We start from the raw sequence: 13,028 nt of genomic DNA on the forward strand, positions 1-13,028 counted from the left end.
AGCTGTCATGGTTCTGCCACTTCTGTCTAGTTTTTCCTTGTTTTGGCGGCTCTGACAGTCCCTGTTCTCTAGTTCTTGTCATAGTTCACGTTTTCAGGTTTGCCCAGAAGTCTTTTTCTAGACTTCCAAGTCTGTTATGGTGCATGCCTTTGTGTTCCCCCATGAACGGGCACCTGTTTTTGTCAAGTCATACTCTTTCTTTTTCCTCTCCCTCACTCACTTTATCTATCTCTCTCATTCACTCTCACTCTTTCTCTCCCTCTCTCAACACTTTAATCTTGTCTTGTCTAGACAAATTTTCTTCTGATTTGCTACCTATTCTCCTTGTGCTTGCAGACAGTAAATAATCAGCACTGTATGATTCAAACTCTTTAAACAACTTCTAAAAGGACACAGACAAACAACTAATTAAAAAACTTGATGAAACTTCTGCAGTACCTGATCCGCTGGTTGCGTTGAAGGCCCAGCGACCGGGAACGTTTACATTAGTCGTGTTCTTGAGGTTTCGGTAGTTGCCATTAATTGAATCAGGAATTACAAAGTTGCTTACTGAGTTTATTGTGTCGTATCCAGCCTATAAAAGCAAATGTGTTTAATAAATACAGAGCTGATGGTAAAAATATATGACTGAATTTTAAATCTTGTGATGTTTTACCTCTGTTACTTCATATAAGGAAGCACAGTCTCCATAATTCATCAGAAAGAAAGAGCCACCACTGCCTGAAATTAAAACCGCTTGGAACAATATTTGCTAAAAAGAAAAGGAAAACAAATTACATCACGATTCACTGTCTGTAATGTCTGTGACATGGAAGAAATAAAATAAATAACTTTTACCGGATTTGGCTGTAGATTGTACCTCCAGGTGGCGACAAAAACCCAAGAAGCTTGGAAGTTCACTGGAGAGAAATGCTGGTTTATATCCTGAGTGGCGCGGTTCAGCACACTTCCACTTGTGTACTGCTGATATGAAATCACACCAGAAGTGAAATAATCATCAAAGTCATTCCAGAGCGCAGCAATGAAATCTTCTCGTCCTCTGAGGGGATTATATGTCGGTCCTGATGTTGCTGTCATTGTGAATGTCAGGAGTCCATTATAAATAACCTGTAATATGAGAAATCCATTTACATCCAGCAATAATCACAATCTGGCTCATCACTGCATTTGCATTCAGACTTCGACTTGCAATGGAACTGATTTCTTACGTATAAGCTGTTGTATGTGTGGCCAAAGAATGTAAATGGGGTGGAAAGAGCAACAGAAACGTGGCTTTCAGAACCAGTTTCAGAATATTCAGTGTCTCCTACAGCCGAGCCGAATGGATAGAATACTGCTGGAGCTGCAGAGAGAATAAAACACAAGAAAAGCGGAGTCAGAAACAGTCCCCAGAATTGTGTAATAATTGCTGATTCTTAATTTAATGCAGTGCTCATTTGGAAGTCAGTAAATACCTGTCCATGGCTGTGCAGAACTCATCGCAACAACTGGTAAAGAAAAAAAACATTAGTATATAAAATATTCTGTGAAGTACAAATAAAGTGTCATCAGTAACTCACTGCATTACCTGGAGCAACTGTTGTGGTAATAGTAGTGGTTGTCGATGTAGTGGTAGCTGAAAAATATAAAAAAAATATAAACAGCAATGAATAATTCATAAAACTCCCTTAATTAGAGCAATTTTCTTTAATATAACTTTCACCAGAAAAAAAAATCTTAGACAATTTTTATAAAGGTGAAAAAAGGTTTGTTATAGTAATATTAGACCATGAGGTAAAGATAAAAGGTGCCGCTCCATATGAAGTTAAACACTCAGAAACATGAACAGCTAACACAACCAATGAACAACAAACAAACACAGAAACATAGGGACTTATATATAGGGAGAACAACAGGCTAACAAGAAAACAAGATGCAGGAGAACAAATGTGGAGTCGGCAGGACAGAAAACCAGAAAATAAACCAGATCAAGCATTTATGTTCAGTACCAGCCTGATCTCACGAGAAAACGTAAGTATTTTACATTTTGCCAGTTTAGTGGCTAATTTGTACAAATTCGTACGAGTTCAGTCGTACGAAATGGTACGATTTTAAAAAGGAGGCGTGGCACCTAACCCCACCCATAACCCCAACCGTCATTGGGGGATAAGCAAATTGTACTAAATAGTACGAATTAGATCATACCAATTCATACGAATTAGCCACTAAATAAAAAAGTTACGAATTGCCGTGAGATTGTGTTGGCAGTACACAAAAGACTGCATATACCGCAGTGCATTATTACCTGGTGTAACTGTGGTGTTTGGTGCGCTGTAAACTGAAATAATGGACAAAAGCAAAAACACTAATGAATTTTCCTTTCCCATAACATCTCCATAAATAAACAAGCCCAGACATCAAAATAACAAATATGACAAAAATTACTTAATCATTGTTATGATCACCAGCTGGAGTGCCCACAAGGTCCTCTAGACCCATTTTCGTTGCCAGTCACCCGGACTACATTTCCCATAATCCCTTGGACTAATCATTTATCCCAGCTGTTGCTCATTACAGAAACTATTAAAGACTCACACTCAAATTCCTTCACTGTGAAGTCAATCACTTGCTATAGCTGCATTTGTTAGCATTTCCTTTATTCCCTGCTTCGGCCTTGTCTGTGTTTGTGACTTTCTTTATTTATTGATGGTTTACTGCCTACCCTGATTATTGCCTGCATCTTCGATAACTTTTTTTAAGTACTTGTTTTGCACATTCGACATTGTAGTTTGACCCTGACTCTTTGAACCATCCTTTTATAAAAAGACATAAAAACCTGCAGGTGGATCCTCAACTTCATGGTCACACTCCTAGATCATAACATTACATTATTAGAGTTTTTGGACTGAATAGACTTTAGGAGGTCTCATGCTGCGTTTACACCAGACACGGAACGCGCGTCAAGCGCGAGTGATTTACATGATAAGTCAATGCAAACGTGCGAATAGACGCAAATTGCGTGAATGGCGCGGCGCGAATTGAGCGTTTTGCGCAAATCTCTCGAGTTCGAAAATCTGAACTTCAGCAGACTTTCGCGCCGCATTAACCAATGAGAAGCTTGCTCTTGTAGGGGCGTGATTCTGACGTAGAACTTGTTGATTGTGTCCCGGGGGAAATCTTCCAGCCTACACCGACAACAAGTTACCGGGCAGAAAGAAGCCCTGCCCATAGCGCAAATCCACATCTATTCTGAAGTGAATTTGACTCGCGAATGAAGCGGATTTGATGCTCGAATGAAGTAAGTAAACTAAAATGTTTACGCAGCAATTTACGCGCGAATATCGCGATTTATCCGCATGTTTCGCGTCTGGTGTAAACGCAGCAGAAGGCATGAAAATGAGGCATGTTAAATTACTATCTGAAAGCATGAACATGAATAATATTAGATACACACATGAACATATTTCTTAATATCAAATATACTCCTAAAACAAGAAAGGTGGAATCGGACATTGAAAAAATATACCATCTCTTTAGAAAAGAAAAAAGAAACCTATTATCTTTTCAAGCTTCCACTAATCTATGATTTGCTATTTGGTTTCTAATTTTAAAAAATCTATTTACTTCAACCTTTTTTGTATGTTTGTGTCATACAATGTCTGTATCAATTTAATTTTTGACAACTTCTAAAAAACACACAAACATACAGTAGTTTGACCATCAACTGAGTCATATACTTGATCAGACTCTTACAGTACCTGATCCGCTGGTTGCGTTGAAGGCCCAGCGACCAGAAACATTTACATTCGTCGTGTTCTTGAGGTTTCGGTAGTTGCCATTAACTGAATCAGGAATTATAAACTTGCTTATGGAGTTTATTGTGTCGAATCCAGCCTAAAAACAAAATGTGTTGAATAAATACAGAGCTGATGTGGAAAATATATGATAGATTTTTAAATCCTGTGATGATTTACCTCCACTGCTTCATATAAGACAGCACAGTCACCATAATTCAACAGAAAGAAAGATTCACCACTGCCTGAAATTAAAACCGCTTGAAACAGGATTGCCTGAAAAGAAAAGAAACAACATTATGATTCACTGTCTATATCGTTTGTGACATGTAAACTTTAAAACACAAATATTTTACCGGGTTTGGCTGAGAACCATACTTCCAAGTGACAACAAAGACCCAAGAAGCACTGAAGTTTGTTGTAGAGAAGTATTGGTTTATATCCTGAGTGGCGCGGTCGAGCACACTTCCATTAGTGTACTGCTGATATGAGAAAAGACCAATAGTGTAATAGTCATCAATGTCACTCCAGAGTGCAGCAATGAAATCATCATTTCCTCTTATGGGAGTATAGTTCGGTCCTGATGTTGCCCCTGATGTCAATGTGAATGTAAGGAGGCCGGTATGCATAAGCTGTAAAATCAATGTACATCCAGCGATAATCACAATCTGGCTCATCATTTTCATCAGCATTCAGGCTTTGACAGACAATGGAACTGAATTCTTACGTATAACATGGTGTATGTGTGGCCAAAGAACGTAAATGGGGTTGAAAGACTAACGAAATATAAGCCTTCATCATTATTAACAGCTTGCTCAGTGTCTCCTACAGCCGAGCCGAATGGATAGAATATTGCTGGAGCTGAGGAGGGAAAAACACAAGAAATGCTAAGTCAGAAACAATCGTCATAATTGTGTAATAATTGCTGATTCTGAATTTAATGCAGTGCACATTTGAAAGTCAGTAAATACCTGTCCATGGCTGTGCAGAAGTCATCGCAACAACTAGTAAAGAAAAAAGCATTTATAGATAAAATACTTCTGTAAAGTACAAATAAAGTGTCATCAAAAACACACCGCATTATTACCTGGAGCAACCGTTGTGGTTGTCAATGTGGTGGTAGCTGCAAAATATACAAACATTTAAATGGTAAATAATTATTTAATAAACTCAATTAATTAAAGCAGTTTTTCCACTGGATTAAATGAAGCTTAGACATTGATGTGTCAAGGTGGGAAAAAAAGGTTTGTTATAGCATGGTTTCCACTACATTCATTCTTCCATGGCAGGGCACCACACCAAAATTGATCCCGCCACGGCTACATTACAGCTTCTCATTCAAAACTTTCAGTCGTGTTTTTTATAGCGGGTAATAATCGCACTAAAACGTATTAAAAAATAAGTGAATTACAACAGCGCAAACCTTTTCTGTAACTGTGGTAGTGCTGCACGTCTTTTGTTTAACCATTTAAGGTTACGTGCTGACTGATTGACTGACTGACCGACTGACTGACAGGTGCGTGATGCGTGAGGCCAGCACTTTACTTCAGGACGCATTAATACCACTCTTTAGGTCTGTTGGAGACATTCAAAAAAATCCCCAGCCAATCTAATAAATGTTGGAGACATACCTGTTACATAAACGCACTAAATCGCACTTCAGCAGTGTTTATTTGAAAGCGCACAAGAAGATCTGCGCTTGAGCAGCGTATATTTAAGGGGGCGTGCAAGAAGTTTTGTGCACGAGCAAAGGCCTGCCACCACAGCTGGAAAAAATTCCTAGAGGAAACTCTGCTATAGTAATATTAGAGCATGAGGTAAAGATGAGAGAGGTGCCGCTCCATATGAAGTTAAACACTCAGAAACATGAAAAGCTAACACAACCAATGACCACCAACAACAGCGGAAACAGAGACTTATATACAGAAAGAACAACAGGCTAACAAGATGCAGGAGAACAAATGTGGAGCCTGCAGGACAGAAAACCAGAAAATAAACCAGATCGAGCATTTCTGTGAAGTACACAAAACACTGCACAAAACTCAGTGCATCTTTACCTGGTGTAACTGTGGTGTTTGGTACGCTGTAAACTGAAATAATGGACAAAAGTAAAAACAAAAAGGAATCATTAAATAAAACCTCATGAGTGGCATGTTTCATTCCTTTCCCAGAACTTTCTCCACAAATAAACAAGCCCAGACATCAAAATAATATGACAAAAATTACTTCATCATTGTTATGATCAGCAGCTGGAGTGCCCACAAGGTCCTCTAGACCCATTACCAATGCCAGTCACCCGGACTACATTTCCCATAATCCCTTGGACTAATCATTTATCCCAGCTGTTGCTCATTACAGAGACTATTAAAGACTCACACTCAAACTCCTTCACTGTGAAGTCAATCACTTGCTGTAGTTGCATTTGTGAGCATTTCCTTTATTCCCTGCTTCGGCCTTGTCTGTGTTTGTGACCTTCTATATTTATAGATGGTTTGCTGCCTACCCTGATTATTGCCTGCATATTGGATTACTTTTATTGGAGTAATTTTTTTGTAAATTTGACATTGTAGTTTGACCCTGCCTCTTTTGACCATCCTTTTATAAAAAGACAGAAAAAACTGCATGTGGATCCTCAACTTTATTTTCACGCTCCTAAATCATTACATTACATTATTAAAGTTTTTGGACAGGATGTACTATTGGATTTAGATACACACATGAACACATTTGACAAATGTCAACTATACTCTTAGAAACAGAAAGGTGGGATCGGACATTGAACAAAAATATACCGTCTTTTCAAAAAAAAAAAAAAAAAAAGAAACCAATTACCTTTTTGAGCTTCCACTAATCTATGATTTGCTATTTAGTTACTAATTAAAAAAAAAAAAAAAATCTACCTCAAGCTTATTTTTTGTCTGTTTGTGTCATACGATGTCTGTATCAATTGAAAATTTGACAACTTCTAGAAAACACACAAACAATGCTTGGCCATCAACTGAGTCATATACGTGATCAAACTCCTACAGTACCTGATCCGCTGGTTGCGTTGAAGGCCCAGCGACCAGAAACATTTACATTAGTTGTATTTTTGAGGTTTCGGTAGTTGCCATTGATTGAATCAGGAATTATAAACTTGCTTATGGAGTTTATTGTGTCAAATCCAGCCTAAAAACAAATGTGTTGAATAAATACAGAGCTGATGTAGCAAATATATGATAGATTTTTAAATCCTGTGATGATTTACCTCCACTGCTTCATATAAGACAGCACAGTCACCATAATTCAACAGAAAGAAAGAGCCACCACTGCCTGAAATTAAAACCGCTTGAAACAGGATTGCCTGAAAAGAAAAGAAACAACATTATGATTCACTGTCTCTATAGTTTTTGACATGGAAAACGTAATATATATATGTATTTTACCGGGTTTGGCTGAGAACCATACTTCCAAGTGACAACAAAGACCCAAGAAGCACTGAAGTTTGTTGTAAAGAAGTATTGGTTTATATCCTGAGTGGCGCGGTCGAGCACACTTCCATTAGTGTACTGCTGATATGAGAAAAGACCAATAGTGTAATAGTCATCAATGTCACTCCAGAGCGCAGCAATGAAATCATCATTTCCTCTTATGGGAGTATAGTTCGGTCCTGATGTTGCCCCTGATGTCAATGTGAATGTAAGGAGGCCGGTATGCATAAGCTGTAAAATCAATGTACATCCAGCGATAATCACAATCTGGCTCATCATTTTCATCAGCATTCAGACTTTGACAGACAATAGAACTGAATTCTTACGTATAACATGGTGTATGTGTGGCCAAAGAACGTAAATGGGGTTGAAAGACTAACGAAATATAAGCCTTCATCATTATTAACAGCTTGCTCAGTGTCTCCTACAGCCGAGCCGAATGGATAGAATATTGCTGGAGCTGAGGAGGGAAAAACACAAGAAATGCAAAGTCAGAAACAGTCGTCATAATTGTGTAATAATTGCTGATTCTGACATGAAGTCAGTAAATACCTGTCCATGGCTGTGCAGAAGTCATCGCAACAACTGGTAAAGAAAAAAAACAACATTAATAGATAAAATACTTATATGAAGTACAAGAAATGACACATTAGGCGTCGTCAGTAATTCACTGCATTATTACCTGGAGGAACTGTTGTAAATGTGGTAGTGGCTGAAAAATATACAAAAAATTAAAAAGCAACTCATTATTCATTAAACTCACTTCATTAGATCAGTTTTCTTTACCATAACTTTCACCAGAATAAATTAAGCTTAAACATTATTTATCACATGAGTTGTCTATAACTAACTGCATCATTACCTGGTGGAACTGTGGTTGACAGTGTGGTGGTTGCTGAAAGAATAAATAAAAAAGAAAACAGCAATAACCAAGTCATTAAACTCATGTCATTAGTAGAGTTTTCTTTTCTATGACTTTCACCAGAAATAACACACTTAGACATTACAATGATCAAGATGAAATATAAAACTAGCTAAATTATTGCATCATTACCTGGTGTAACTGTTGTGTTTGATGCGTTGTATACTGAAACAATGAACAAAAGCAAAACCACAATTGAATCATTCATTAAACTTAGTAAGTGGAATTTTTTTCCCTTCCCATAACTTTCACCAAATAAACCGGACATCAAAATAATAAAAATGACAAAAAATTACTTTATCATTATGATCACCAGCTGGAGTGCCCACAATGTCCTCTAGCCCCATTAGCAATGCCAGTCACCCGGACTACATTTCCCATAATCCCTTGGACTAATCATTTATGCCAGCTGTTGCTCATTACAGAGACTATTAAAGACTCACACTCAAACTCCTTCACTGTGAAGTCAATCGCTTGCTGTAGTTGCATTTGTTAGCATTTCCTGTATTTCCTGCTTCGGCCTTGTCTGTGTTTGTGACTTTCTTTATTTATTGATGGTTTACTGCCTACTCTGATTATTGCCTACATCTTGGATTACTTTTTTTTAAATTCGACATTGTAGTTTGACTCTGTCTCTTTTGACCACCAGACATAAAAAACTGCACGTGGATCCTCAACCTTGTGGTCACACTCTTAGTTTATTACATTAGATTATTAAAGTTTTTAGACTGAATGGACTATTGAAGGTCTTGAAAATGAGGCATGCTAAATTATTACCTGAAAGCATGAACATGAATATTATTAGATACACACACATGAAAACAAGTGGAGATCGCTGATTTTTAAAGAAAACTTAATCTTAAACGCGCCGGTTTTTGCATTGCATACAGTTCGCCGTAAGCGCTTAACCCAGGTTACTGGCAAATTAAAAGTCCCATTAGCATGCTTCGGCATATACCTTAATGGTACGGTTGTCGCACACGCATTTCAAAATAAAAGTCAGATATAAGCAAAATAAGTTAAATATTAAACTTTTGTTGTTTTTGATCACACACTCCGCGACCCACTGAAAATGTTCCCGCTACCCACTTTTGGGTCGAGACCCACCAGTTGAGAAACACTGGTCTAAAACATCATTACCTGGTGGAACTGTGCTTGTGCTTGTGAATGCGGTGGTTTCTGAAATAATAAACACAATTAAAACAACAATAAATGAATCATTAATCTTACTACAGATTGCAGTACTCTTTCATTAACTTTCAGCAGAAACAAGCAAACCTTGACATAATAATTAAAATAAATAAATAATAGTTTTAATATTGTAACATTAGGGCATAAGAATAGGGCATGAGAGAGTCCAGAGCAGGAACAAGAACATCTAAATAATTTGTATTTGATTGTGTTTACTACCTGATGATGGATCTGTGCTGGTTGCTGAAAAACAAACACAATAAAACCATTATTCAATAATTCGTTAAACTGTGTTTACAATTTTCACCTGAAATGACCGGGTTAAATAAGCCTTGACATAAAAAAAAACATCTCCAAAGTTGTCATCATTGGTGGCTTTACATCCTTCATGTCAGTCAATTGATTTTCAAGGTTTTCTACAGAAAGCAATGGGATTGATTGCTGTATCTGAAAACAGCAGCTAAACACTCACAATGTTAATTATCATATGTCACGGGTGTAAAAAATCAAACATTCTAAATGAATACCTGCTGATTCTGCGGTGGTAGTTTCTGAAAACATGAACACAAATGTTATTAGATATTACACAAACTCATTTCATCAACACATATTTCATCGAAAAAGAAAGTTGGGGCAGGACATTATAAAACACCTCCCTTTAAGAGTAAATTGGAACAAATGAGTCACCATTAAAACAGCAGATGTGATGATGTGAAGCAACTACTGTAAAGGGGCGGGCTTAGTTTTGTCCAGTGGAAATAGACAGAATGGCTCTATTTGTGGATGTTATGGGTAACACTTTACTATAAACTTGTATTACTGTAGTTAGCATGAATGAACAGTGAACAACACATCTGTTAAGCATCACTTAATCTGTGGTCATTTTAATAACTGACTAATGTATTAATTAATAAATGAGTCAACACAAACTAATGGTGAACAATGACTATTGTGTAGCATTACATAATCTTTGTTAATGTTATCTTACAGTGCATCCAGAATGTATTGATAGCGCTTCATTTTTTCCATATTTCTTTGTTACAGCCTCAATCCAAAATGGACTAAATTCATTTATTTCCTTAAAACTCTACACACTATACCCCATAATGACAATGTGAACACAGATTGTTTGAAATTGTTGCAAATTTGTTAAAAATAAAAAGCTAAAAAGTCACATGTGCATCAGTATTCTCAGCCTTTGCTCAATACTTTATTGTTGCACCTTTAGCAGCGATTACAGCCTCAAGTCTTTTTGAATATGATGCCACAAGCTTGGCACACCAGTCTTTGGGATTTTCTGCCCGTTTCTCTTTGCATTATCTCTCAAGCTCTATCAGGTTGGATGGGAAGCGACAGTGTTCAGCCATTTTCAGATCTCTCCAGAGATTTTTAATAGGATTTAGGTCTGGGCTTTGGCTGGGCCACTCAAGGACATTCACTGAGTTGTTGTGAAGCCACTCCTTTGATATTTTGGTGTGTGCTTTGGGTCATTGTCCTGCTGGAAGATGGACCGTCACCCCAGTCTGAGGTCAAGAGCACTCTGACGCAGGTTTTCATTCAGGATGTCTCTGTACATTGCTGCATTCATCTTTCCCTCTATCCTGACTAGTCTTCCAGTTCCTGCAGCTAAAAAAACATCCCCACTTTAGGAATAGTATTAGCCAGGTGATGAGCGGTGCCTGATTTTCTCCAAATGCAACGCTTGGCATTCACTCCAAAGAGTTCAGTTTTAGTCTCATCAGAGCAGAGAATTTTGCTTCTTATGGTCTGAGAGTCCTTCAGATGCCTTTTGGCAAATTCCAGGTGGGCAGTGGCTTCCGTCTGGCCACTCAACCATACAGGCCTGATTGGTGGATTGCTGCACAGATGGTTGTCCTTCTGTAAGGTTCTTCTCTCTCCAAAGAAGAACGCTGGAGCTCAGACAGAGTGGACCATCGGGTTATTGATCACCTCCCTGACTAAGGTCCTTCTCCCCCGATCACTCAGCTTAGATGGCCAGCCAGCTCTAGGAAGAGTCCTGGTGGTTCCAAACTACTTTCACTTACGGATGATGGAGGCCACTGTGCTCATTGGAACTTTCAGAGCAGCAGAATTTTTTCTGAAACCTTCCTCAGACTTGTGCCTCAAGACGATCCTGTCTCGGAGGTCTACAGACAATTCCTTTGTCTTCATGCTTGGTTTGTGTTTGTATGACATGCACTGTCAACCCTGGGACCTTATATAGACAGGTGTATGCCTTTTCAATCATGTCCAATCAACTGAATTGACCACAGGTGAACTCTAATTAAGCTGCTGAAACGTCTCAAGAATGATCAGTAGAAACAAAATGTACCTGAACTCAATTTAGAGCTTCACGACAAAGGCTGTGAATACTGATGTACATGAGATTTTTTTTTTTTTAGGTTTTTAATTTTTTTTTATAAATTTGCAACAATTTTAAAAACTCTATTTTCACATTGTCATTATGGGGTATTGTGTGTACAATGTTGAGGAAATAAATGAATTTCATCCATTTTGGAATAAGGCTGTAAAAAAGAAAAAATTTGAAAAAAGTGAAGTGCTATGAATACTTTCCAGATGCACTGTACATTCTAATGCATTTACATTAACAGCCTAATTAGCAGATTTGATCATGGATTACATAACACAACCTAACAATGAACGGCATTTATTCAGCAATACTAAATATCTTTATATAAACTGTTAAACTGTTTACTGTTAATTAATGCATTAAACTTACATTAACTAGTACAACCTTATTGTAAAGTGTTACCATATCGAGCCAGTAAACAAATAATTACGAAAACCATTTTTTTAATCAAAGAATGACACATATAAATACATAATTCATACCAATAAATATTGCAATGCTCCACAAAAACAAACAAACAAACAAACAAACAACAAAACACCTAAATACTTTCAGAGATGACCAATGTTTTACCATATAAACACACAGATTTTTCATCAGGAAAAACCAGATAATCCAGTAATGATGTGTGACAAAAACACCACTGAACTGCACACATCTGTAATCAGCTAAAAGAAAGTAGTATAACAGTCAAACCGCCTATAAAAAAAGACTCTGTCACCATTCTGTCACCATTTACTCTTCCTCAAGTCATTCCAAACACATATTGTTTTTATTTATTTTGTTGAACACAAAGTTGTTGTGAAGAAGGCTGAAAATCTGTAACCATGGGAAGAAAAACAAATCTAGAAGTCAATGGTTACAGGTTTGAACTTTTAAAAAAATATTTTCTTTTGTGTTCAACAGAATAAAGAAACCCATAAAGGTTTGAAACAAGTAAAGGGTGAGAATTTTTTTTTAATGGGGTTTACCTGTCAATGTTGTTTCAGTAGTCGTTTGTGCCCTGGCTATTTAAGAAAAAAACAAATGGCATTACATTTAGAAATGAGTTAATTGTATTGTCTTCAGCACATTAAGACACAATCAGACAGATGATTAAAAGATACATACTCAGTGGCAGGACTGGTATGAACAGCAGCAGATGCTGTAAAACCAGAATTAACTTCATGATGTTGAAGTCAGAGATAACAGCACACGTAGAAGTCCTTCTGCTATAAAGAAGGAGAGAACTTAATTGTTTTATATTATATTAATTATTAAATTTATTTAAGACACTTTTAGTCCCAATGAGTAGAGCTTCA

The 13,028-nt window shown here is 37.2% G+C and overlaps 1 protein-coding gene across 1 annotated transcript in view; it reads right to left on the reverse strand.

Moving 5' to 3' along the window:
• Positions 1-13,028, reverse strand: part of LOC101882968 (uncharacterized) — a 33,214-nt gene that overhangs the window by 11,871 nt on the left and 8,315 nt on the right. Inside the window, exons 3-29 of the mRNA XM_073918893.1 lie at positions 12,838-12,938; positions 12,699-12,734; positions 9,884-9,907; positions 9,576-9,599; positions 9,306-9,344; positions 8,298-8,330; positions 8,106-8,138; positions 7,926-7,955; positions 7,796-7,828; positions 7,570-7,703; positions 7,199-7,474; positions 7,021-7,116; positions 6,806-6,941; positions 5,831-5,863; positions 4,861-4,896; positions 4,745-4,777; positions 4,501-4,634; positions 4,130-4,405; positions 3,954-4,049; positions 3,738-3,873; positions 2,285-2,317; positions 1,568-1,615; positions 1,455-1,487; positions 1,209-1,342; positions 838-1,107; positions 656-751; positions 439-574 (exon numbers count right to left, since the gene is read on the reverse strand). Coding sequence (XP_073774994.1) covers positions 439-574; positions 656-751; positions 838-1,107; positions 1,209-1,342; positions 1,455-1,487; positions 1,568-1,615; positions 2,285-2,317; positions 3,738-3,873; positions 3,954-4,049; positions 4,130-4,405; positions 4,501-4,634; positions 4,745-4,777; positions 4,861-4,896; positions 5,831-5,863; positions 6,806-6,941; positions 7,021-7,116; positions 7,199-7,474; positions 7,570-7,703; positions 7,796-7,828; positions 7,926-7,955; positions 8,106-8,138; positions 8,298-8,330; positions 9,306-9,344; positions 9,576-9,599; positions 9,884-9,907; positions 12,699-12,734; positions 12,838-12,895 — 2,446 coding nt within the window. The 5' untranslated portion in view covers positions 12,896-12,938. The remainder of the gene's footprint in view (positions 1-438; positions 575-655; positions 752-837; positions 1,108-1,208; positions 1,343-1,454; positions 1,488-1,567; positions 1,616-2,284; positions 2,318-3,737; positions 3,874-3,953; positions 4,050-4,129; positions 4,406-4,500; positions 4,635-4,744; positions 4,778-4,860; positions 4,897-5,830; positions 5,864-6,805; positions 6,942-7,020; positions 7,117-7,198; positions 7,475-7,569; positions 7,704-7,795; positions 7,829-7,925; positions 7,956-8,105; positions 8,139-8,297; positions 8,331-9,305; positions 9,345-9,575; positions 9,600-9,883; positions 9,908-12,698; positions 12,735-12,837; positions 12,939-13,028) is intronic.

The sequence above is a fragment of the Danio rerio genome, chromosome 12 (genome assembly GCF_049306965.1).
Source record: "Danio rerio strain Tuebingen ecotype United States chromosome 12, GRCz12tu, whole genome shotgun sequence".
Taxonomy (NCBI): Eukaryota; Metazoa; Chordata; class Actinopteri; order Cypriniformes; family Danionidae; genus Danio; species Danio rerio.